Here is a 27,325-nt window from a genome sequence, read left to right on the forward strand (position 1 = left end):
GTTCATATGTTTTCCTTAAATCTTCCAAGGCAGGTGGTTCTTAACCCTGCCTTCACATCTGAGACACTTTTGGGGCTCTCTAAACAATTAGATCCCTGGACCCCAGCCCAGATGTTATGAGTTAGAATCTCTAAGATTATGGTTTAGACATCTTTTACTTTTTCCAAGCTCTGTGTGTGACCAAGATACATACTTTGCTGTAAGGCTCTATCAAATTCATCTTAAAATTGACAGCTACATACTGTAATTATATAGTAGGAAGAAAATTCTTTTCTGAACATAGGAATTCCTAGGATCACCTAAAGTAGCGCTCCTACCTCGAATTATCCAGTGACTGAAAACTATAACTGGGCAGGATTTGAATTTACCTACAAAAGGAGATAAATGGTTTAGTTGGACAAAAGATCACTCTTCAGTCCTTTCTGTTCCTCACTGTTACAAAAGAAAGTGGATGCTTTTTTTTTTTTTTTTTTTTTGAGACGGAGTCTCGCGCTGTGTCACCCAGGCTGGAGTGCAGTGGCGCGATCTCGGCTCACTGCAAGCTCCGCCTCCCAGGTTCACGCCATTCTCCTGCCTCAGCCTCCGAGTAGCTGGGACTACAGTCGCCCGCCACCACGCCCGGCTAGTTTTTTGTATTTTTAGTAGAGACGGGGTTTCACCATGTTAGCCAGGATGGTCTCGATCTCCTGACCTCGTGATCCACCCGCCTCGGCCTCCCAAAGTGCTGGGATTACAGGCTTGAGCCACCGCGCCCGGCCCGAAAGTGGATGCTTTACTCATAACCAGGAATGATACTGCCTTTCCCATTTCTACTGAAGGGGGAGGTTAAAGGGCCACACCCTAGGCTTTGGGAGATAGAACTGCACCCAGCAGTGTCAGCAATTCCTGAAACAACTTGGATGAAACCTTGTGATGCCACACCCTTGACAGGGCATTTCTGGACAGAGAACAGTCCTTGGGAGGTATAAATATGCAGTAAGCTTAGCTGCGTGGCAAGGATAAACAGGAACCCATCCTTAGGGCATGGACAGCCTAACAAGAAAGGCCCTTCACCTGTTCTCTAATCACCAGGGTAGGTCTGGGCAATAAACATGTAAGGAGAGAAAGAGATAATAAATTTTGAAAGAATTTTGAGGTGATTATGGACCCAGTCAGTCAGTCTACAGCTGCAGTGATCAGTATGGTAGCAACTGTATTGCTATTTAAATTAATGAAGACTAAAAATGTAGTTTCTAGTCATATTTCAGATGCTCCATAGCTACCTGTACTGAACAGTGTAGATTACAGAGCATTTCCATCACTGAGGAAAGCTCTATTGAACAGTGATAGTGTGCAGAGAACACCTGGTTCTCAATCTTGTGGAAAGTAAGACAGTTTAAAGGGGTCTCATTTATTGTCACTGTTCCAAATGTACAAAAAAAATTAGAAAATACCCCCAACTCAACCCCACCCCCAAAACATTCCCCCCAACACAAATAATTTTTCCCAAAACCACAAACATAAACTGGTCCTGGTATTTCCATAAACAGTGCAGCTAAGAAACAGTTTAGAGAAAATTTAACAGGATTCAGATTATATCCATTCTGTCCTCTCAGCCCTGAGAGGTAATAATTCCCATATGGGTCCCAGTCCTCCCTAATGGTTTTCCCATCTCTGGTGGAAGAGTCCTTTTACAAAGTGGCGTTTGGCTACTGCTTTAGAGATCCTCCTGTGCCTTCTTCTTCTTCTTGGGTTTTTCTTCTTGAATTACAGGGGGGTTTGTAGCTTCTCGTTGTAGATAGCTAATAAAATCACTTAATTCACGGCCACCCTGAAAACAGAAAGATTACCTTAAAAATGTAACTTTTTAAATAACCCTGATCTGCTCCAAAAAGGAAGACTTTTGAGTTTGTAAAAGCACATTAGCAGCCACATATACTGACCATGAGAGTTTAAACAGTTTTTAGTTAAATAAACCCAATTAGCCTGGCGTGGTGGCCCACGCCTGTAATCCCAGCACTTTGGGAGGCCAAGGTGGGCAGATCACCTGAGGTCAGGAGTTCAAGACCAGCCTGACCAACATGGAGAAACCCCATCTCTACTAAAAATACAAATTAGCGGGGGGAGGGATTGCATTGGGAGTTATACCTGATGTAAATGAAGAGTTGATGGGTGCAGCACACCAACATGGCACAAGTATACATATGTAACAAACCTGCACGTTATGCACATGTACCCTAGAACTTAAAGTATAATAATAAAAAAAAAAAATACAAATTAGCCAGGGTGGTGGCACATGCCTGTAATCCCAGCTACTTGGGAGGCTGAGGCAGGAGAATCGCTTGAACCTGGGAGGTGGAGGCTGCGGTGAGCCGAGATCACGCCATTACACTCCAGCCTGGGCAACAAGAGCGAAACTCCGTCTCAAAAATAAATAAAATTAAATAAGTAAATAAACCAACCCAATTAAAGAACTATGTTTAAGAGTGTGTGTTTATGTCTGTGTATGTATTTGTGGGGATATGGGACAATTCACTTACTTCATATTTCTTTGGATTTAGCTTCTTGTTGGCTGGAGAGAAGTATATGGTAGGAAAACTGGGGAAAGAAACATTTATTAATTTGAAGCAGTTATGTGGGCTCATGTGCAGAACTCTTAAGCCAAGAAGGAATCAGTGGTTCTTCCTTCAACTGGAATATGAAGACTATGTCTGGTAATGATTTCCTGGTGGTTACAAGCTTTATTCCAATCAATTGCCTAGACACTTTTGTTAATTTTTAATCCACTTACCCTCTGACTTCATATGGAGAAGGCACATCATTGGCTGTGGCATCCATCTTGGCTATGACGATATTTGGGTCTTTGCTGAGCTGTTAATAAAACAGGTTAAATGTTTACATTTCAAATTTTCAGTGACAGAGGGACACTTAAGTCAATTCAAGACTTAAAACAATCTCATTCTTCAAACACTAAAAATACAAAAATTAGCTGGGTGTGGTGGTGCGCACCTGTAATTCCAGCAGATAAACTGCTGTTCAGGTGGGAAGAGTGCTTTGCAGATGGTAGTACCTCACTTTCCACAAGCTTCCCTTTTTTCTCTTGTATTAAGACTACATATTGCCACCTTCAAATTTACCTGGTCTAAATAAGACATTACAGGGGCTAAGTCAAATGTTTTAAGATGAAGAACCATATGGATTCATGTAAGCCATTACCAAAATTCAGAAGTTCTTAGATATTTTGAACTATTATCTAGATTGAGCCTGAGGAATGGAATGTTAAAAGTGGGTATCTCAGGCACTGCACAGGCTGGAGCACTAGGGGGCAGTCAAGAGAAAGTGAGTAAACAGCAAGTAATTGGGAAAAAAAATCTACAAGTACTTAGGAACCAAGCAAATGAGCCAATGCTGAATACATTTATAAACTTTGCTCCCGCTCAAATGTTATCCTCAGAATAGGGTTCATACTTACCTTCTCTCCAAGTTCTTTATACTTGGGCTCCAGATTCTTACAGTGACCACACCAAGGAGCATAAAATTCAATCAGTACATCTTTATTTTCATTATTCACTATTTCATCAAAATTCTCTGCTACCACTACCTGGAAAACACAGAGGAATCTCTAGTTGGTAAGGTAACATAAAAAAATAAATTCACAAGCTGTATTTGTTTCTAGACCCAATCCCTCTCTAATTTGATGTGTTACCAAGGAAAGTAAGTCATAGAAACCCAAATCACATTTACAGATTAAAGATGTTGTCATTCACTAGATACCAACTCGTTCCTTTGTCTGTCACCTATCAAACTATGTTCAGGAAGTTACAGGATATAGAAGTGCTACCCAACCGTTCCTTAAAGTAATTTCAAGCCAGGCTTGGTGGCACATGCCTGCAGTCCAAGCTACTCAGAAGGCTGAGGCAACTGAGTAAGACCACATCTCTATAAAAAAATTCAAAGTACATACTGTTCTTAGGGGTTGCTCTATCCTCAAGAGTAACTTAGCCCAATATAAATTTCATCAGAAAATTCTATGCAGGCTTTATACTCTTGCCCCTACCAAGCATTATGAGCCCTGCCAATGCTTTTTTTTTTTTTTGAGATGGAGTTTCACTCTTGTCACCCAGGCTGGAGTGCAGTGGCATAATCTCGACTCACTGCAACCTCTGCTTCCCGGGTTCAAGTGATTCTCCTGCCTCAGCCTCCCAAGTAGCTGGGAACACAGGCACCCGCCACCACACTTGGCTGATTTTTTTGTATTTTTAGTAGAGATGGGGTTTCACCATGTTGGGCAGGCTGATCTCGAACTCTCAACCTCATGATCTGCCTGCCTTGGCCTCCCAAAGTGCTGGGATTACAGGCATGAGCCACCACTTGGCCTGCCAATGCTTATTTTATGACTCAGGGAGTAAGGACAAAAAAAAAAAAAAAGAGATGGCCAATGAAGTCTTCATTTAGACCCCACAGTTTTGGAACAAAGAAACGAGGAGAGGCAATTGCTCATAGCTTGATGAGGCTGTCAGTACCTCACCTTTACAGGCCCATCATTGCTCTCTGGGATAGGTTCAGACTTCAGGTATCTCTTCAGATTGCCATCAAAGTAATCCTGCAGGAACCTCTCCAGAGCCTTCCCATCCCGCCTACAATTGGAAAACAAGGGTAAGGCTTGTTAATCTGTTCCCACCACTGAGAAAATTATAGCAATTGCTTTGAACAGTTACTATGTATTTTAGCTTTTCAAGGCTAAAAAAAAGGGGAACTCTTATCTCTCAATATGCAGAACTACAGACTGAAGAAACAAACCGTTTTTTATTTCTAGTGTGTTCTTTGTGGATTTCAAAGTTCAGAGAAAGAATCATTGGTCTGCTAGAGATTCATTTTTGTAAAAGAACCAGGTCTTATTGCTCTGGAGGATAGTGTGTGTTTACAGTATTTCATTTTATTGATTGTCTCACAAGGAATATTTTCTCTTGTCTCAATCTCCCAAAATCTCAGAAAGTGAGGGTAAAAATTGTTTCTGGGGTCTTAAGATCTTCCTGATTCTGAGTTTACTTTAGACTCATGTGGTATTTCAAAAAGAAAATACATTCTGTAGGGATGAGGGGGGAATGGTTTGGTTTGAAATGACATCCGTATCAATGAGGCTGTTCAATCTTTTTTTGGATTTTTCAATTTTTTAGAGACAGGGTCTGGCTATGTTGCCCAGGCTGGCCTCAAACTCATGGGCTCAAGTGATCTTCCTGCTTCAGCCTCCCAAAGTGCTGGGATTATAGGTGTGAGCAACCACATCTGGCCCAAAGGAGGTTGTCCAATCTTATCTTTTTTTGTTTTTTTGAGACACAGTCTTGCTCTGTCACCCAGGCTGGAGAACAGTGGCGTGATCTCGGCTCACTGCAACCTCTGCCTCCCGGGTTCAAGTGATTCTGGTGCCTCAGCCTCCCTAGTAGCTGGAATTACAGGTGCACACCATCACACCCAGCTAATTTTTGTATTTTTAATAGAGACGGGGTTTCACCATGTGGGCCAGGCTGGTCTCGAACTCCTGACCTCAAGTGATCCACATACCTTGGCCTCCCAAATTGCTGGGATTACAGGTGTGAGTCACTGTGCTCAGCCTCTATCTGCAATTAATGACCAAGTGGAATTATGTAAGAATTCCAACCTGCCATCCTTTCATTAGTTTTCAGAATTCATTAAGGATCATAATCCTTAAAGTATCGATACGTATTTATTTATTTTTATTTATGTTTTTTGAGACAGAGTTTCACTCTTGTTGCCCAGGCTGGAGTGCAATGGCATGATCTTGGCTCACTGAAACCTCCGCCTCCCAGGTTCAAGCGATTCTCCTGCCTCAGCCTCCCAAGTAGCTGGGATTACAGGCATGCACCACTGTGTCTGGCTAATTTTTGTATTTTTAGTAGAGACGGGGTTTCTCTATGTTGGTCAGGCTGGTCTCGAACTCCCGACCTTAGGTGATCCGCCGCCTTGGCCTCCCAAAGTGCTGGGATTACAAGTGTGAGCCACTGTGCCTGGCCTAAAGTATCTATATTTAAATTGAGAAAAACGACAGTCATAGGTCTTGATTAAAAGACCTATCTTTACATTCCAGGGTTATTGTTCTTTAGAAATCCTTTGTAGTATAAAAGGCTTTAATAAATGCCTTGGAGAATCAAAGCCCAACTAGCAACTCACGAGAACTCCTCCTGCATGACAAACTTCTCTCCTTTAGCAGTTCTGATAGCAACAACAGGAATCTCTCCAGCAGTGCTCTCCAAGCCAAAATCAGAAAGTTCATGGCTAAAGGTTTTGCGGCTAGCTACAGCAAAGTTGAGTTTGTGCCCAGCATCCAGAAATTTCTTTGCCACCATCATTACCCTGTGGGAAACAAGAGACATTTGTGCCAAGACTATACAGGGTGGTCAAGCACTTTTGAAACTAAGCAGCAAGTGACTGGAAAGCAAAGACTAACTTCTATAGTTCTAGCCTTCTGGAATCAGTCTGAACAGTCTGAGCTTCTGGGCCCTGACACAGGGTTATGATATACTTCAATGCCTTACTGAACTTCACTGGCAAATTGGTGATGCCCAATCAACTGGTGCATTCCTGCTAAATCTTGCTGTAATATACAACTGAAATCTGTTTTAGGCATAATGACTGATCTGAAAAGAAAATTTGTAAAGGTAAAATGCACTGAGAGTCTAAATGTGCAAGTAAGCACAATGTTTAAGTGCATTTTATATCAAATTTCCACCTTCTACTTAGAGTCACTGTGTCACAAAGCAAAGAAACACCTATGAAATACATGCCCAACAGATTTTGAAAACAGTTTATGTTATTTGTCCTATGGCTTCAAATGTAGTTTTTGGAAGCCAAATGTTCCCATTCCTTCCTGCTCTTATACCACACATGGTAACAGGACAGTAATTTTAATTTTTTTTTTTTTTACAGCTTCTTAAGGAACCATTTATTGTTTTACAGATTCTTAAGGAAACAACAAGATAGTTAGAAGGGACTGTTTATACATTGGGTAAACTTGTCCATGTGGGAAAAACATAATTCTTATTACCTGTTTCTCCAGTAGTTGGAACCTTTAGCATTCTTTTCATAGTCCACATCATAGTAAGCAATAAGTAAGTCCTTGCCTTGTATCAAATCTTTATTGTCTTCTGTCATGTGAGGGCAGATACCGAAACTGAAATGAAATAATCCATTATCAACTGGCTTGGCAAGTTTTTAGCTATATCATAAAGTTGCCACAAAGTAACTGATAGCATTTATGAAGGAAAGAGATTTTCAACATTTAGGACAAGTACTGAGCAATATATACCTTACAGGATGACAACAGGAGTTCTAACACCCATACATTACTGCTTTAATGTAAACTCAAACTATTATTATTACAATCCCCCTGAATAGACCGTTTAAGCCAAAATATAGCTCTGCTTAATAACTGAGGTAAACAAACTAAAATCAAGCAAATAAATCCCAGACAAGATACAAAGAAGTACTCACATGTTTTCCTGGATGAACTTTTTAATTTTGCCACTGGTCATTTTTTGCTCTGTATATGCCACAGTCTTGTCCTCAAACTTGTTAGTCAGATGTGAAGGACGAAATAAGATGATACCCCTTAAAAAAAAAAAAAAGTCTCAGTAGGCAGATAACAGAAGAACTGTCTCCCATCCTTTTTTTTTTTTTTTTTTTTTTTTTTGAGATAGGGTTTCACTCTGTTGCTCAGACTGGAGTGCAGTGGTATGATCATAGCTCACTGTAGCCTTGAACTCCCAGGCTCAAGTGATCCTCCCACCTCAGCTGCCCAAATAGCTGAGAACACAGGTGTGCACCACCATGCACAACTAATTTTTTATTTTTTTAAATTTTTATAGAGATGGGGGTCTCACCATGTTACCAAGGCTGGTCTTGAACTCCCAGGCTCAAGTGATTCTCCCATCTCGGCCTCCAAAAATGCTGGGATTACAGGCGGAGCCCCCATGTTTCATATAATGCTCAGACTATCTACTTTTGCTGCCACTTTTAACTAGCAACATCTAAGCACACAAGGACTCTTTTCTAGTACCACAGATTCAGCAACATGACATTCTCATTAACACTAAGATGCTAACCACTTTAATCTTAAATGCAATAATTGGGTATAGGGTTTAATACATTTTGGGTTGGAAAATTAAGAGAACGTGGTTCTAATCATAGTTCCTCAACTAATTCCAAACACATTGGACCAGGTCTCAATTTAATCCTTCTGGTCTTCAGCTTTTTCATTATCTCAAAAGGGGGTTAGAGTAGATTTTCAAACCTTTAGAAACAATAGCAGGCTGGGTGTGGTGGCTCACGCCTGTAATCCCAACACTTTGGGAGCCTGAGGCAGACAGATCACCAAAGGTCAGGAGTCTGAGACCAGCCTGGCCAATATGATGAAACCCTGTCTCAACTAAAAACACAAAAATTAGGCAGGTGTGGTGGTGCACACCTGTAATCCCAGCTACTCAGGAGGCTGAGGCAGGAGAATCACTTGAACCCAGGAGGCAGAGGTTGTAGTGAGCCGAGATCATACCACTGCACTCCAGCCTGGGCAACAAGGGTGAGGCTCCGTCTGAAAAAAATAAAAACAAAAAACTCAAACTTACTCTAAATCTTCTCCTTTTCACACATGGTTAGTGACTATTGTTTACATTTTTTATACTCACTCCTTCCTATCCATTGCCACTAATGCTGTTGACTGAGTTTAGATTCTCCTTATAATCCTTAGAATTCTCCTTAGAATCCTTTGAATGCCTTTCACCATTCCCCCTTCAAACCATTATCATGTGGTTGCCAGTGACTTCTTCACAAATTTAACCCATTTATGTGGGAGGTTGTAAATTGTTTTTGTGAAAGATCAGACCTTGGCAATGACCTTGAGCAGGAGGCTACCACTCCCACAAGCTTAGTATTCTAATAATAGAACACTAGGCATTACTCCCCAGCCCAGAGTCTTTCAATGGCTCTCAAATGTCTAAAAGATAAAATCTAAGCTCTTTTGTATGGCACTTAAAATTTATAATTTGGTCTTTGCTTAATACTCCAATCTTATCTTTCATTATCTCAATCACAAACAATACTCCAGCAGTACTATGGGCCCCAACATGCCTAGGCTATCTTACATTTCAAGGCCTTCACTCCTGGTGCTCTATCTGGAATAATTTTTATTTCAAAGGCTATAACCTTCCAGAAAAAACCTCATCCTTCAAGAGTCACCCCCTCTATGAATTTTTCTGATATTACCCACCTACCCCAAAAGAAGAAAAACAATCACTCCCTCTTTTGTACTTCCAACCACTCTGCATATAGTTCTATATATACTTTATAATTTCATTTTTACATATGTTCATGTATACAATCTCCCTTTACTAGATAGAGGGTTGTTCCTTGAAGGCAGCAATAGTTTCTGGCATGTAGCATAATGCCTCGAAAGTACTCAATAAACCCTTGGGAAAAATTAGGTATAAAAATGACCAATTCAGATGGGTACGGTGGCTCATGCCTGCAATCTCAGCACTTCGGGAGGCAGAGGAATCTGAGACCAGCCTGGGCAATATGATGAAACCCTGTCTCTACTAAAAATACAAAAATTAGCCAGGTATGGTGGCACGTGCCTGTACTCCTAGCTACTCAGGAGATTGAGGCGTGAGAATCATTTGAACCCGGGAGGCGGAGGTTGCAGTGAGCAGAGATCACATCACTGCACTCCAGCCTGGGTGACAGAGTGAAACCCTGTCCCAATCAATCAATCAGTCAATCAATCACACCAGTTCACACAATAATACTTCGTCTGGAGATTCAACTCAATCACTTACTCTCCATTATCATCATACTCGTTCACCAGAGACTTAACATTCGTATGTGCAAATCGGTAGTTATCCCTCAAGTTGCTGGCTGCTTTGAGGAACTCAGAGTGAGCTTCACTGAATAAATCATCGAAAAAACCTATACAGAAAATATTAAACACAAGGAAGAAGCAATAAGTGCTAACAGATAGATATTCCAAACCGTAAACGTCTATTTTTCAAGGGTTTCGTTCTATTTTGAGGACTGGGTCTGCTTTGTCATGACTACCTCAGACAGGCACAATATTTAGGATGAGAATTTTCCCTCTACCCTTTACGGACACATTTCTTGAGAGAGCCAAGGGAGAAAATTTGTCAGTGTTCAAGTCTTCATTCTACTTTCCCATAATTGAACAAATTTGGGCAAACTGCTTAACTTAAGAGTTTCAGGTATCAGAAGGATTAAGATGATACCTCAAAATAAACTGTAAACCACTTCACCCAATTTTTTTCTTTATTTGTCTTTAGAACTACTCATTTAGAAAAGTGACTAAAACATAAATGTTTAATGAATACATGCTAACTCCTTGTAAAAGAAAAAGAATCAGTAAAATTTAGGTGATAAAAAGTGGCTTTTGGCCAAATTTAAACAGTAAACCATATTCTGCTGCCAGAAAGTCAGTATTTTTTGTTTGTTTGTTTTTTGTTTTGCGACAGAGTTTTGCTCTTGTTGCCCAGGCTGGAGTGCAATGGCGCGATCTTGGCTCACCCCAACCTCTGCCTCCTGGGTTCAAGCGGTTCTCTTGCCTTAGCCTCCCAAGTAGCTGGGATTACAGGCATGTGCCACCACGCCCGACTAAGGTTTCTCCATGTTGGTCAGGCTGGTTTAGAACTCCTGACCTCAGGTGATTTGCCCGCTTCAGCCTCCCAAAGTGCTGGGATTACAGGCGTGAGCCTCCGCGCCCAGCAAAAGTCAATTTTATTACAGTAATTAGGAGACTAAGAGAAGTACAAACATAGCTTTTATGTTTATATTTCAGGTTCCCAAAGGTGCCCAGGCCACTACAAAGGCTACAGAGTAGGTATCTCTGTCTGCCAACGTGAGGACAGAAGGACTGGTGCGACCCCCCACCCCCACCTCTGGGCTGCCATCTGCATGGGGCTGGGGTCCTCCTGTGCTTTTTGTACAAATAAACCTGAGGCAGGAAAAAAAAAAAAAAAAAAAAAAAATTTATCATATATCACATTTAAAAAACAAAACAATGAACATCTAAGATGCAGAAAGTGTTTAACTTGCTCATGTCATTTAAAAATGAGATATTGCAACACATGAGAAAGCAATGAATGCTGCAAAAAGACAAATCCTAGCAATCTGATTTTAACTTTGACGTTCCCTAATTATTGTGAAAATAGCAGAGTTTTATTATTTACTTGTATCTTCCGACCTTAAAACCTTATTTTCAGTCATAACTACCTTATTATATGAGTTAAATCTCAGAGTTTAAGAAGCATTAGAAAATGCTGAAGATATTCCTATCCTAGTCCTTTATTTTTTCTCCCATGCCCACCCCTCCTAGTCCTTTAATTGAAATTAAACCTTCACATCTATAAGAACACAAACCCACCCAAATAAAACACCAATTGCCCCCACATTATAATTACATTATATACTAATTATATAATGTACTATAGTACATTATATTAATTGCTAACCCAATTCTGTCAGTTGCCTTTTCAACTGCCCCAAGGTTTCCTTAACTGCTTTAATTCTGTGGCTTTCCCAGACATGGAGGGTTTTGGAAATCAAGTTGATGATTCTGTGGCACGGTTTAATATTTGCTACTTACCTACTACAGACGCATCTTTATCACTAATGAATTTCTTAAATTCTTCCTCAGTCCTGAGAGGCACTGAAGCTGGTCCTGCCTGCTTCTTCAGGTGGCTGACAATTCCATCTTAGAAGTCAAAATAAAAGTTGTAACAACACAACTTATTTATAATTTTTGAGAAGGCAATTATTCATGATTCAAAATTCAGAAGGTACAAAAGGGTATATGACAAAATTTTCTTGCCACCCTTGTCCCTAGTCACCCAGTTTCCTCCATATAAGATTTCAGTTTCTTTTTTTTTTTTTGAGATGGAGTATTACTCTATCGCCCAGGCTGGAATGCAGTGGTGCAATCTCAGCTCACTGCAAGCTCTACCTCCCATGTTCATGCCATTCTCCTGCCTCAGCCGCCCGAGTAGCTGGGACTACAGGCGCCCGTCACCATGCCCAGCTAATTTTTTTTTTTTTTTTTTTTTTGAGACGGAGTCTTGCTCTGTCGCCCAGGCTGGGGTGCGGTGGCCGGATCTCAGCTCACTGCGAGCTCCACCTCCTGGGTTTACGCCATTCTCCTGCCTCAGCCTCCCGAGTAGCTGGGACTAGAGGCGCCCGCCACCTCGCCCAGCTAGTTTTTTTGTATTTTTTAGTAGAGACAGGGTTCCACCGTGTTCGCCAGGATGGTCTCGATCTCCTGACCTCGCGATCCGCCCGTCTCGGCCTCCCAAAGTGCTGGGATTACAGGCTTGAGCCACCGCGCCCAGCCTTTTTTGTATTTTTTTTAGAGAGACGGGGTTTCACCGTGTTAGCAGGATGTTCTCGATCTCCTGACCTCGTGATCCACCCGCCTTGGCCTCCCAAAGTGCTGGGTGGGATTACAGGCGTGAGCCACTGCGCCCAGCCAAGATTTCAGTTTCTTGTATATCCTTCCAGACATTTTATGCATAAACAGGCAATTATATATAAAGAGCTACTTTAACCTTTTATTACAGTGGCATAGCGTTATTATTGTTTTAAAAAGTTTTGTTTTTTTTTTAACAGAAACATTGTTTACAATGCATAGTGTTTCACTATAAAAGTGCCACAGTTTAACCAGACACAACTACAAAATTGATGGACATTTGTTTCCCATTTTTTTTTTTTTTTTTTTTCCTGAGATAGGGTCTCCTTTTGTCACTCAGGCTGGAGTCCAGTGGCATGATCATTGCTCACTGCAGCCTCGACCTCCCAGGAGAGTCAATCAGATCTCTCTCCTCAGTCTCCTGAGTAGCTGGGCCTACAGGCACGCACTATCACACCTGGCTAGCTTTTTGTATTTTTATAGAGACGGGGTCTCACTATGTTGCCCAGGATGGCCTCCAACTACTAGGCTCAAGCGATCCACCTGCCTCAGCTTCCCAAAGTGCTAGGATTCAGGCATGAGCCTTGTTAAACCATTTTTTTGGTTTGTTTGATTGTTTGAGACGCAGTTTCACCCTTGTCACCCAGGTTGCAATGCAATGGCGCGACTGCAACATTGGCTCACTGCAACATCCGCCTCCTGGGTTCAAGTGATTCTCCTGCCTCAGCCTCCCAAGTAGCTGGAATTACAGGCACCTGCCACCACACCCGGCTGATTTTTTGTATTTTTAGTAGAGACGGGGTTTCACTATGTTGGCTGGCCAGGCTGGTCTTGAACTCCTGACCTCGTGATCTGCCCACCTTGACCTCCCAAAGTGCTGGGATTACACACATGAGCCACCATGCCCGGCCCTAGTTAACCATTTTTTTTTTTTTTTTTTGAGGCGGAGTCTCGCTCTGTCGCCCAGGCTGGAGTGCAGTGGCCGGATCTCGGCTCACTGCAAGCTCCACCTCCCGGATTTACGCCATTCTCCTGCCTCAGCCTCCCGAGTAGCTGGGACTACAGGCGCCTGCCACCTCGCCCGGCTAGTTTTTTGTATTTTTTAGTAGAGACGGGGTTTCACTGTGTTAGCCAGGATGGTCTCGATCTCCTGACCTCGTGATCCGCCCGTCTCGGCCTCCCAAAGTGCTGGGATTACAGGCTTGAGCCACCGCGCCCGGCCTAGTTAACCATTTTTAAACATACAATTCTGTATACTATTTGTGTTACCTCATGTAAGTGGAATCATATAGCAGCATGTAGTCAGAATTTTCTTCTTTAAGGCTGAATAATCTTCCACTGGATGCATATACCGTATTTTGTTTACTATTCATTCACTGATAGATACTTGGATTTCTTCTAATTTTTGGCTACTATGAATAATGCTGCTGTGGATATAGGTGTACAACTATCTTCTTTTGGGTATACAGTAAGTCCTCACTTAACATTATTCATACGTTCTCAGAAACTGCAACTTCAAGAGAAAGAATGCACAGCAAGTCCTAGAATAACACTGTTTCCTATAACATTGATGAGGAAAAAAAACACCAAGTTTTGTTATAGGTTGTTTCACTTAAAAGTTACAGCTTCCAAGAATCTATTGATAACATTAAGTGAGGACTTAATGTATACTCAGAGTGGGTATACAGAAGCTGGATCATATATATGGTAATTTTATTTTTATTTTTTTTGAGACAGGGTCTCACTCTGTCACCCAGGCTGGAGTGCAGTGGTGTGTGATCTCAGCTCACTGCAACCTCCACCTCCCAGGTTCAAGCAGAATTCTTCTGCCTTAGCCTCTCAAGTAGCTGGGACTACACGTGTGCACCACCACACCCAGCTAATTTTTGTATTTTTTGGTGGAGATGGGTTTCACCATGTTGGCCAGGCTGGTCTCGAACTCCTGACCTCAAGTGATCTACCTACCTTGGCTTTCCAAAGAGCTGGGATTACAGTCATGAGCTACCGCACCTGGCCTTCCATTTTTATTTTTATTTATTTTTTATTTTTTTATTTTTGGAGACGGAGTCTTGCTTTGTTCCCCAGGCTGGAGTGCAGTGGCCTGATCTCGACTCACTACAATCTCCGCCTCCCGGGTTCAAGCGATCCTTCTGCCTCAGCCTCCCAAGTAGCTGGAATTACAGGCATGCGCCATCACACCCAGCTAATTTTTGTATTTTTAGTAGAGAAGGGGTTTCATCGTGTTGTCCCAGCTGGTCTCAAACTCCTGACCTCAAATGATCCGCCTGCCTTGGCCTCCCAAAGTCCTGGGATCATAGGCATGAGCCACCATGCCCGGTGCTATTTTTAATTTTTAAAGGAACTACCATACTGTGTTTTCCATAGCGGTTGTCCCAGTTTACATTCCTAATAGTGCACAAAGTTTCCAATTTCTCTACATCCACACCAACACTGGCTATTTTGTTGTTTTTTGTGTGTGTGAGTGAGATGGAGTTTCGCTCTTGTTGCCCAGGCTGGAGTGCAATGGCACAATCTCAGCTCACCACAACCTCCGCCTCTCAGGTTCAAACGATTCTCCTGCCTCAGCCTCCAGAGTAGCTGGGATTACAGGCATGTGCCACCACGCCTGACTAATTTTGTATTTTTAGTAGAGATAGGGTTTCCCCATGTTGGTTGGCTGCTCTCGAACTCATGACCTCAGGTGATCCGCCAGCCTTGGCCTCCCAAAGTGCTGGGATTACAGATGTGAGCCACCGCGCCCAGCCTATTTTATTATTTTTTTTAATAGTAGCCATCCTAATGGGTATGAGATGGTTATCCATATATATATATGGAGACACATACGCTTTTTTTTTTTTTTTGATGGAGATGGGAGTCTCACTCTGTTGCCCAGGCTGGAGGGCAGTGGCACGATCTCGGCCCACTGCAATCTCTGCATCCCGGGTTCAAGCGATTCTCCTGCCTCAGCCTCCCGAGTAGCTGGGATTACAGGCGTGTGCCACCATGCCCAGCACCAATTTTTGTATTTTTAGTAGAAATGGGGTTTCACCGAGCCCGGCCCACACTGTTTATTAGAGATGGGGACTGACTTATATTGCCCAGGCTGTGCTCAAGAGAGCCTCTCATTTCAGCCTCCTGAATAGCTAAGACTATAGGTATGTACGTGCCACTGCACCCAGCTCATCTGTATTTTTAAAACTTGTTTGTTGCCTTCTTCCCCTCATCCCCCAGAACGTAAGCTTCACAAGAGTAGGGACCTTGTCTGTTTTATCAATAAATACCAACCACCTAGTATATTTAGAATATCTGGCATATTCTTTTTTTTTTTTTTTTTTTTTTGAGACGGAGTCTCGCTCTGTCGCCCAGGCTGGAGTGCAGTGGCCGGATCTCAGCTCACTGCAAGCTCCGCCTCCCGGGTTTACGCCGTTCTCCTGCCTCAGCCTCCCAAGTAGCTGGGACTACAGGCGCCCGCCACCTCGCCCGGCTAGTTTTTTATATTTTTTAGTAGAGACGGGGTTTCACCATGTTAGCCAGGATGGTCTCGATCTCCTGACCTCGTGATCCACCCGTCTCGGCCTCCCAAAGTGCTGGGATTACAGGCTTGAGCCACCGCGCCCAGCCTATCTGGCATATTCTAAATATGCCATTACAAATACTCAATAAATATTTGTAAAATGAAAAAATGTCGAGCTGACCTTATAAATCAAGTTTGTGTATTTTCTATATTACTTATATAATATGTTCATTTAGAGAGGTCTTTTGTTACCACCAAACTAACTGACCTTTTAGATGAGGAATTTTTAAGACTGAAAGTACACTGTGTAGAAAAACACATTTTTATGTTTCCACTACAAAGAATAACGTACTTAACATTAGTTTCCAGAATGTAATTCAGGATCCTTACCAGCAGTCCTAGGTCCATCATAAGCACCTGCTTCTTCACCATCTCTAAATATCTTCAGGGTTGGATATCCACTGACGCCGTATTTATTACAGGTGTTAGTGTTGGCAGTGCAATCAACCTAAAGATCAAAATACACAAACTATTTTCTTAGCCAAGTATCTGCTGCAGGTTCCTCCTATATTCTCAAAATAATAGGATTGGTCAAATCCTAAGGGGATCAAGGAATTCTTTACATACATGCCATAGAACATATAGATTTTAAAGGCAGACTGGAGCTTGCCTAACTACATCAGAACTGCCTAAGGAATTCTTTAAAACTGAGATTCCTGGGCCTCACATAATATGCAAAAGTTACTGTTTAAATTCTGCTCTTGGAGTCTCTATTAGCTAAAGCAGTGGTCTTCATCTTTTTTCTGCCTCAGAACACATGAGGGATAAATCACTTAAATTATTAACAGTGGCTTACTTTGATTACGACTATCACCAAGGGGATATATAGATAGAGGTTCATATCCTTTAGGTGGAATATAATTTGATTTTGTAAATCACCTAGAGCTAGTATCAAAGGTACCAATACTTGTACATGTTCCCTGAGCTAGCTGGAATCTGGGCTATACTATAACATAACAGATCTAGTGAGACCTATCAGGAAGAAGGAAAATAATTTCCTGGAATGAGTCACTTACTCCAACCCAGGTACGAGTACTTTGCATATATTATATCTCATTTAATCTCCACAAGATTCTGAAGTATGATCCTTATGCTCTAAGATGGGTAAACTGAGATCCAGAAAATTAACGTGTCTATAGTCACACAGGTAGGAATTGTGATTGCATCTGTCTGTTTTTTTTTTTTTTTTGAGACAGAGTTTCATTCTTGTTGCCCGGGCTGGAGTGCAACGGCGCGAATTCGGCTCACTGCAACCTCCACCCCAAGGGTTAAAGCCATTCTCCTGCCTCAGCCTCCCGAGTACCTGGGATTACAGGCACGCGCCACCACGCCTGGCTAATTTTTGTAAATTTAGTAGAGATGGGGTTTCACAATGTTGGCCAGCCTGGTCTTGAACTCCAGACCTCAGGAGATCCACCCACCTTGGCCTCCCAAAGTGCTGGGATTACAGGCATGAGCCACAACAGTGCCCAGCTGTGATTAATATTTCTTTTCCTATGGCAAGCTGCTTGATAGGATTAAAAGTAGTTTCCAAAAATAGCCTTATATATGAACTATTTGAGGCTGGCAGAGGTATGAACTTTTAGACTAGAACAACTACGGGTTTACTACAGAATGGCAACATTCTGGAAGCATTACTTTAATTGTAAAAACAAATACAAGTTTACAGTTGACCATTTGGTTACATTTTCATCAATATCCTCATATCATTTTCATATTCCCATCATTGTGATTATCATACGGCAGTTTAGGGAACTCATTTACTCATAGATTATTATTATTATTATTTCTTGAGATGAAGTCTTGCTCTTTCGCCCAGGCTGGAGTGCAGTGGCATGATCTCAGCTCACTGCAACCCCCGCCCTCCTGGGTTCAAGTGATTGTCCTGTCTCAGCCTTCCAAGTAGCTGGGATTACAGGCACCTGCCACCACACATGGCTAATTTTTGTATTTTTTTTAGTAGAGACGGGGTTTCACCATGTTGGCCAGGCTGGTCTCGAACTCCTGACGTCAAGTGATCCGCCCTCCTTAGCCTCCCAGAGTGCTGGGATTACAGGCGTGAGCGACCGTGCCCAGCCTCAATGATTATTTTAGCCTTTACAGCTGTACTTCTACCTTCCATATTTGACCTTTAATTCTTATTTACCATATACTTTACTACTCTGTTTTTTTTTTTTTTTTGAGACAGGGTTTCGCTCTATTGCCTAGGCTAGAGTGCAATGGCTCAATCACAGCTCACTGCAGCCTCAACCTCTCTGGCTTAAGCAATTCTTCCACCTCAGCCTCTGATTAGCTGGTACTATGGGAGACTGCCTGTATCTTTAGTAGAGATGGAATTTTGCCATGTTGCCCAGGTTGGTCTCAAACTCCCGGGCTCAAGTGATCTGCTTGCCTTGGCCTCCCAATGTACTGGGATTGTTTTTTTAAGAGACAGGGTCTTACTCCGTCACCTAGGCTGGAGTCCAGTAGTATGGTCATAGTTCACTGCAGCCTCAAGCAATCCTCCTGCTTCAGCCTTCTGAGAAGGTGGGACTACAGGTGAGCCACCACACCCAGCTTTTTAAATTTTTTGTAGAGATGAGGTCTTGCTTTGTTGCCCAGGCAACAAACTCCTGGCTTCAAGTGATCATCCCAAAGTGCTGGAATTACAGCTGTGAGCCACCACACCTGGTCTATTTTATTTTACTTCTTACGCCAGTAATTTCCTTAGTCTCACTACTTTTAATTTTTTTTTTTTTTTTTTGAGATGGAGTCTTGCTGTTTCACCAGGCTGGAGTACAATGGCCCGATCTCAGCTCACTGCAACCTTCATCTCCTGGATTTAAGCAATTCTCCTGCCTCAGCCTCCTGAGTAGCTGGGACTACAGGCATGTGCCATCACGCCCAGCTAATTTTTGTATTTTTAGTGGAGACAGAGTTTCCCCATGTTGGCCAAGATGGTCTCGATCTCTTGACTTCGTGATCCACCCACCTCGGCCTCCCAAAGTGCTGGGATTGCAGGCATGAGCCATCGTGCCCAGCCACTACTTTTAATCTTTTGAAACTAAGTCAGCTGAGTATTTGCCCAGAAACTAGTATTCACTCTTCTTAGCAGAATAAGAGTATAGAAAATGAATGTTAATCTTACAAACTATTTATTACTGTTATTTTTTTCCAAGTAACAAAGCTGAGACAACAAACTACTTTTTAAAACACTTCACATTCGTTAGTGAAGAACCCACCTGTACTTACCTTTGCTAATGGGACTATTCCTTTTAATCTGGTAGCTGCAGCTTCATATTCAGGAGCAAGTCTCTTGCAGTGTCCACACCTATATACGTATTAAAAAAGCCAAATTCTCAGTTTAATCCTGTGAATTTGTTAATGTTGTCTCACTAGGAAGAATCTCAAACTATAATATTACCTTCGAGCTAGTAGACACTTCCAAAAGCAAAATCATCACATGAACAACATTCATTGTTACAGTAAACCAGAACTCTCAGAAGGTAAAGGTCCTACCTCTAGACTGAGGTTGACTCTATAGTACTGGCTCAACCCAGGGCAGCTTTATTTTTTCAATACAAAGTATAAGTAAGTCATGAAAGCTGTAGTCAAAAGTGTACGCCACATTATTAAAGAGGGTTGAATGGGTTAATGCCCTTTTGACCAATTAATGAGGCTGAATGAAGGACAAGATAGAAATAATCCCATTTCTAATAGAACTCCCCAGAGGAAAATACAATTCCCTGGAAAACCAGCATTGTGGTTGTTAAAAATTGTGACTGAAGCTCACACCTGTAATCCCAGCACTTTGGGAGGCCAAGGCGAGTAGATCACTTGAGGTCAGGAGTTCAAGACCAGCCTGGCCAACATGGTGAAATCCCATCTCTACTAACAATACAAAAATTAGCCAGGCGTGGTGGTGGGCACCTGTAATCCCAGCTAATCATGAGGCTGAGGCAGTAGAATCGCTTGAACCTGGGAGGTGGAGGTTGCAGGGAGCTGACATTGTGCCACTGCACTCCATCCTGGGCGACAGAGCAAGACTCCGTCTCGGAGGTGACAAAATTGTGACTGAAACCCTGTAATGTCTCAAGTATGATATTGTCTTTTAGATGGCAGACCTGATTTTTACAGCTACACAGCTCACCTGGCCATGAGAACTGATAACAAAACATGTAAACTAGAATACCTTTCCCAGAGGGCCATCAGAAGCACCTGCTCCTCTGCCCAGAAAGTCCTAATCAGTGTATATACAGCCAGCACCAGCTGTACATCACGTCTTCAAAAGCCAATGGGTTGCAGAGGGACCACGTTGAGAAGGTGAGTTCTATAACCTCCCCACAGACAGCAAAAATAGAAAGATAATATAATAGAGAAGAAACTTGAGCAGATATACTTCAGTAGTCCATTATGTAATTTTATTAAGTGATGGATGACTTGGAGATATTGTACATCCAAAACTTGTTTAAAATAAAGGACTATAAGAGCTTATTCTCCCAGGTCTTCAAGAGGCCTATTAAAGTATAAAAGAACCAAATGACAAATATAAAATTCAGGATAAAGGAGTGTATAAGATGGTAAAGGGGCACATAGGGAACTTCAAAGTACTGGCAATGTTTTTCAGAGTGCAAACAAATGGTATTCCTTATGCTGTATTTCACAGATTCATTTTTTTTTCTGAAATTAAGATATGTTTTGCAGTCATGTTATAGTTTCAATGGTAGTATTTCTTTCTCAGTGAGACACAAGATAGTTCCTCTCAAAATCAGTGATATAAGATCTTATGTGTGTGAAATAGGGTATTACTCATTATATCCTCTGTATTCCTTTAATATTGCATAGTAAATGTATTTTAAAGGGAGTAACAACTGGATCTGGGTCTTGAAGGATTTAGCGCTTCAGAGAGGAGAGGGCAGGGTATTTAAGATGAGGGAGACAGCAGAGCAAACGTAAAAGAATACCAGTAAGCATGATGCATTCAGAGAACTGTAAAGGGCTCTTTTGAGATAATAAATGTGTGTGCATGTGTACTAACACTACATCAATTAGCAATGTCAAAGACTGACAGAAAGGGAGAAAACAGAGACAAGAATAAAGCCATCTAGAAGATAATATATTTCATATGGCAGACAATAAAAGCTTGTACCAGAGTGGCAGCAATGAGAATAAAGAGACAGAAGAGAGATTTCTGTTGAATATATAGTAGTTGTCAAGGCTGAGGCAACAGATTTATGCGTTAATCGTTTCAACTATCTTCAAACACTTCAAGATAAAAAAATCACATACAGGGCCGGGCGCGGTGGCTCAAGCCTGTAATCCCAGCACTTTGGGAGGCCGAGACGGGCGGATCACGAGGTCAGGAGATCGAGACCATCCTGGCGAACCCGGTGAAACCCCGTCTCTACTAAAAAATACAAAAAACTAGCCGGGCGAGGTGGCGGGCGCCTGTAGTCCCAGCTACTCAGGAGGCTGAGGCAGGAGAATGGCGTGAACCCGGGAGGCGGAGCTTGCAGTGAGCTGAGATCCGGCCACTGCACTCCAGCCTGGGTGACAAAGCAAGACCCCGTCTCAAAAAAAAAAAAAAAAAAAAAAAAATCACATACAATAGTTACTAGGTCAAGCTAGTGGGTGTCAACTCTAGATGCTTATCAAAAATACCCATGGAGCATTAAAACAAAGTAAGTATGCATGGCTTACAGATTGAGAATCTCCAGAAATCTGGGGAGCAACCAGGTGTGTGTGTAAGCTGCAAGGCTGGGACTAAAATCCACTGCCTTAAACTCTGGCAATATCCATAAGCTCATCAAATCCAGAAAAAGAGTTTCAACGAGGCGGGAGGAAACTCCCCTCTTCAAATCCACCAGGAATGGAACTCAGGTGGTATTTAAGGGAAATCCGAGTCAGTTAACATACATCCTTCAAGATTAACCACTACTTCTTTCACCCACCCCTAGAAAATATTAAAACATAATTAATTCTATCTATCCTCAGGGATGGCACCTGGCAGTTGACAGTGAATTCCAACATATATTCACCCAATAATCATCACTTCATCATGTGTGCCATGTGTCAAGTGCTTTTTGATAAGTGCCTTATCAAGTGTCTTTGATAAGAAAATTGATATAGTCCTTTCCTTATAGAAACACCAGTTTGGCAGGGGTGACAGAGTATTATTAGATGCCAATAGAGAGGCAGGATCAATCAGTTAGTTGTCCAGGGAAGGGAAAAAAAAAATTTGAGCTAAATGCTGATGTTGAAAAGATCAACTGGGGGTGGGGATTACAAGTAAAGAAATTAGCACATATATATATACTTTTTTGAGACGGAGTCTTGCTCTGTCACCCAGGCTGGAGTCCAGTGGCATAGCTCGGCTCACTGCAACCTGCACCTCCCGGGTTCAAGCAATTCTCCTGCCTCAGCCTCCTGAGTAGCTGGGATTACAGGCTCCTGCCACCATGCCTGGCTAATTTTTGTATTTTTAGTAGAGACACGGTTTCACCATATTGGCCAGGCTGGCCTCAAACTCCTGAACCTCATGATCTGCCTGCCTCAGCCTCCCAAAGTGCTGGGATTACAGGCGTGAGCCTCCGCACCTGGCCATTATTTATTACTACTGCCCTAGAGGGTAGCATACACATCTATACCATAAATAGATGTTGAGGACTTAATATTAAATATTAACACTGATCAATAAATTTTCAGATATTTTCAAACATTTAAATAGTGTTATTTCCCCACAGAAATTGAGATATTCTTATCCTTAGAAATATATAGAAGATTAACTCCATAATGGAAATATTAGTCTACAAAATCAACTGCAAAGAAAGCTTTCACTACGCCAAGCACAGTGGCTCACGCCTGAAATCCCAGCACTTTGGGAGGCCGACGCAGGTGAATCAGGTGAAGTCAGGCGTTCAAGACCAGCCTGGCTAACATGGTGAAACCCCATCTCTACTAAAAAAAAAACAAACAGGCCGGGCGCGGTGGCTCAAGCCTGTAATCCCAGCACTTTGGGAGGCCGAGGCGGGTGGATCACAAGGTCAGGAGATCGAGACTATCCTGGCTAACATGGTGAAACCCCGTCTCTACTAAAAATACAAAAAACTAGCCGGGCGCGGTAGCGGGCGCCTGTAGTCCCAGCTACTTGGGAGGCTGAGGCGGGAGAATGGCGTGAACCCGGGGGGCGGAGCTTGCAGTGAGCCGAGATCGCGCCACTGCACTCCAGCCTGGGAGACACAGTGAGACTCCGTCTCAAAAAAAAAAAAAAAAAAAACACGCACACACAAAAACCAAAAATTAGCCAGATGTGGTGGTGCATGCCTGTAATCCCAGCTACTAGGGAGGCTGAGGCAGGAGAATCACTTGAACCTTGGAGGCAGAGGTTGCAGAGCCAAGATCGCGCCACTGCACTTTAGCCTGGGCAACAGAGACTCTGTCTCAAAAAAAAAAAAAAAAGCAAGCAAGCAAGTTTTCACCTTTCACTTTCACTTGAAACATGAAAGTGGAAAAAGAACTTGCTTTAATAGGTCTATTTTGTGATGAGAATAAGATTTTTTTAAAAAGTCCATTTTACTTTCTTTTTTGAGACAGGGTCTCACACTGTCCTTGAGGCTGGAGTGCAGCGGTGCAATCTCAGCTCCCTGCAACCTCCACCTCCCAGGCTCAAGTGATCCTCTCCTCCCACCTCAGCCTCCTGAGTAGCTGGAACTACAGGCATGTGCTACCACGCCCGGTTAATTTTTGTCCTTTTTTGGACAAAATGGGGTCTGGCTATGCTGCCCAGGCTGGTCTCTAATCTCGCCACTGCCTCCTAAATTCAAGCGATTTTCCCGACTCAGCCTCCAAAGTAGCTGGGATTACAGATGTGTGCCACCACGCCCAGCTAATTTTTGTATTTTTAGTAGAGATGGGGTTTCACTATGTTGGCCAGGCTGGTCTTGAACTCCTGATCTCAAGTGATCTGCCTGCCTTGGCCTCCCAAACTGCTGGGATTACAGGCATGCACAACAGGACCAGACCCCATTTTACTCTTACTAAGGATTCTTTAACTATTTCTTGTAAGATAGTACTCCTGAACTGTACAAAGGAATATAGCAGTCAGAAAACATTTCCAGCTGAAATGTTAATAAATAAAAATACCAAGGCCAGGCTAGGTGGCGCAGGCCTGTAATCCAGCACTTTGGGAGGCCGAGGAGGGTGGATCACCTGAAGTCAGAAGTTCACTACCAGCCTAACATGGTGAAACCCCATCTCTACTAAAATGCAAAAATTAGCCCGGCTTGGTGGTGCATGCCTGTAATCCCAGCTACTCAGGAGGCTGAGGCAGAAGAATCGCTTGAACACGGGAGGTGGAGGTTGCAGTGAGCCCAGATCATGCCACTGCACTCCAGCCTGGGAAACAGAGCGAGACTCTGTCTCAAAACAAACAAACAAACAAAAACTCTGGGCGCAGTGGCTCACGCCTGTAATCCCAGCACCTTGGGAGGTCGAGGTGGGCAGATCACCTGAAGTAAGGAGTTTGAGACCAGCCTGGCCAACATGGTGAAATCGCATCTCTACTAAAAATAGAAAAAAATTAGCTGGGCATTGTGGTAGGCACCTGTAATCCCAGCTACTCAGGAGGTTGAGGCAGGAGAATCACTTGAACCCAAGAGGCGGAGGTTGCAGTGAGTCGAGATCGTGCCATTGCACTCTAGCCTGGGCAACAAAGCAAGACTACATCTCAAAAAAAAAAAAAAAAAAAAAAACACTGTAATGGAATGTGAAGAAATAAAGACCTCAAGAGGAGACTTCTTTAACTCCAAATTGCTCATTCAGAAAACTCATCTTCCTTGCTGACATCGCGGAGGATGACTTTTTCTTTTAAACCAATTAAGAGCAGACACCACAGCAGAGATCCACCCAATTCTTGGGATAGTCAGTGCCTGATGGGATATGTAGTTCTTAGGGTAGCACGTGCAACAACTTCAAGTAGGAAAGACCCCTTTCAATTCAAACAAAAAATTCTGTGTTTTTTGTTTGTTTGTTTGTTTGTTTGATTTTTTTGAGATGGAGTTTCACTCTTGTTGCCCAGGCTGGAGTGCAATGGCACAATCGTGGCTCACTGCAGCCTCTGCCTCTTGGGTTCAAGCTATTCTCCTCCTCAGTCTCCTGAGTAGCTGGGATTACAGGCATGTGCCACTATGCCCGGCTAATTTTGTATTTCTAGTAGAGACGGGGTTTCTCCACGAAGGTCAGGCTGGTGTTGAACTCCCAACCTCAGGTGATCTGCCCACCTTGGCCTCCCAAAGTGCTGGGATTACAGGCAAGAGCCACTGCGCCCAGCCCCAAAATTCCTTTTTTAAATTAATATTCTAGTGGCCCACTATTCTCCAAAAATTCCTACTTTAAATTGTTGCATGACCCCTGTAGTAAAAAGCATCACTCAGATCTGACAAACTCAGTGACACCCCCAGTTTTTACAAATTTAGTGACACCCCCTCAAAGCTAACAGCATGATTATATAATTGGGAAGAGTTGTTCCTAAGAGAGAACATGAGTTCCAGAGATGTATCAGAATTCTCCATATGTGTAATCTGTACTGTCAGCCCCAGAAATGCCCTGGACACAAAATCTGTCCAAGCTGAAAACAAAATTTGCCAACTCTAGTACATCACTTTGATTCAGGTGGTCTTTACTACAGGACTTTTTTTCGTGCAACCCTTAGCTAGTTGATTGAGGCTAAGAAGAGAAGACCTGAGTCTGAAGCAAATAAAAGTTATATACAACTTTTACCGACATTTTTGAACGCAGATAGTTTTAAACCAAGGGTCACTGTGCCAGGAGGGGAAAAATTAAGTACTGTAATTATATATATTGAATTATATATAGAAAGCTATCCCAAGGATAAAGGAATCACTGTTTACTCTGGTAATGATCTGGAGGTTTTAAAAACACACACACACCCAAAAAAAAACCCACTCAAGTTGACTGGGCCAGAAATCTTATTTGCTCTTCCGTCTCCCCAACAGATTTTTATTTCGAATTAGTTCTATCTAAGGAATTTACACCCTTGTTCATTTAAGTCACCCTAAAGTGGAGTATTTAATCAATATTGGTTACTTTCTCATTGGAGTCCTGACATTTTAAAGAAATTCTAATTAAAACGGACAATATGGACAGATTCTGATGGAATTATTCTTGTTCACCTACTCTTTTCTTTTGGACAGAGGTGTCTGCCGGGACTGCGATGTAAGTGATCAGCTGAAGGGAGAAATTGTACACCATGTGACGGACAAATTAACTGCCTTAAGAAAGCACTTACGACCATTCTGCAGCCACTCAGTGACCTTGGCTAGAAACCAATGGCTGTGCAGTGTGGGGTAAGAGGAAAGTAAATACCCTAGGGATCCAGGACTTGTGCATTTGGTGAAACGTCCGCTTCCACTACAAGGCTTTGGGATGTCTAGTCTGTAGACTGGAGGAACGTTAATACTGACTCAGGCAGAAACGATATAGCTACACACTGAACTGGGGGAAGGGGTGGCTAAACCCTCTGCAAATAGGAAGTGCCGCAAGAGCACTAGGGTGAGGATGAGGCCCTGCGTGAGCGCAGCCTTCGGGTTTTCCTTCTCCCGATCAGCACCGACTCCCCCGCTCTCGGCGAGGCGCCTCCAGCCACCGGTAATGAGAAATGTGCCCGCCGCAGCAGGGGCCCACAGGAATGAAGGGCGCGGGCGCTGCGTAGGCCCAACAGTTCCCCGCGCCCTCGCCCCCGGCCCAGCCCGGCCCTTCTTCCCCCGTCCCGGCAGAGTGGACTCACCAGGGGGCGAAGAACTCCACGAGCATGAGGCCCGCAGAGCCCGTGTCGGAGACGCGACTCTCGAAGTTGTCGTCCGTGAGTTCTAGCACATCGGAGGCAGCGGCGAGGCGGGCCGCGGCGAGAAGCAGCGCCACGCCCGGGAATAGCGCAAGGCGGCGAAGGCGCATGGCGGCGAGGTGGGGTGGAGGCGGCCGGAAGGGTCGCGGCTCGACTAGGACTGCGGAGGTCAGACGCGCGACCACACACCGGCTGCCTGCGCTCGCGCGTCTGGCCCAGGCGGACCTGCAGCCGGAGGTCCCAACCCCCAAGCCCGGCTCGGGCCGCTGTGTGGCAGCCGCCGATTGGCTGCGCGGCGCCTGCGTCGGGCGGGCGGGACCAGCTGGTAACCGCCGAGTGGCCGGAGTGCGGGGCGGGGCCGAGGCGGCGAGTGGCTGGGAGAGCGTGGCTGGGCCCGGTCCTAGGCAGGGGTCAGGGGCTAGGGCCGGGTCCCGGGGTGAGCCGAAACCTG

The 27,325-nt window shown here is 43.3% G+C and overlaps 1 protein-coding gene across 2 annotated transcripts; it reads right to left on the bottom strand.

The window, feature by feature from the left end:
- Positions 1 to 1,370: 1,370 nt before the first annotated feature.
- On the bottom strand, positions 1,371 to 27,206 carry PDIA3 (protein disulfide isomerase family A member 3). Of its 2 annotated transcripts, NM_001168966.1 has the most exon segments (13): positions 1,697 to 1,810; positions 2,520 to 2,577; positions 2,771 to 2,850; positions 3,452 to 3,580; positions 4,508 to 4,616; positions 6,169 to 6,351; positions 7,043 to 7,168; positions 7,489 to 7,605; positions 9,828 to 9,957; positions 11,645 to 11,752; positions 16,365 to 16,482; positions 19,266 to 19,344; positions 26,818 to 26,984. In NM_001168966.1, coding segments are annotated over 13 exon segments (1,518 nt in total).
- Between the last annotated feature and the right edge of the window lie 119 nt (positions 27,207 to 27,325).

This window comes from Papio anubis, chromosome 7 (assembly GCF_008728515.1).
Source record: "Papio anubis isolate 15944 chromosome 7, Panubis1.0, whole genome shotgun sequence".
Classification (NCBI taxonomy): domain Eukaryota; kingdom Metazoa; phylum Chordata; class Mammalia; order Primates; family Cercopithecidae; genus Papio; species Papio anubis.

What these genes read in the sequence shown, in the direction of transcription:
- PDIA3 (XM_017960316.2), bottom strand. Translation starts at nt 26,984, where the DNA reads ATGCGCCTTCGCCGCCTTGCGCTATTCCCGGGCGTGGCGCTGCTTCTC. An exon ending in TAAAGATGCGTCTGTAGTAG is followed by an intron (nt 9,958 to 11,644) that starts GTAAGTAGCAAA and finishes TTTTCTGTATAG; the next exon opens with GTTTTTTCGATGATTTATTC. An exon ending in ATAAAGAACTTGGAGAGAAG is followed by an intron (nt 2,851 to 3,451) that starts GTAAGTATGAAC and finishes TTTTATTAACAG; the next exon opens with CTCAGCAAAGACCCAAATAT.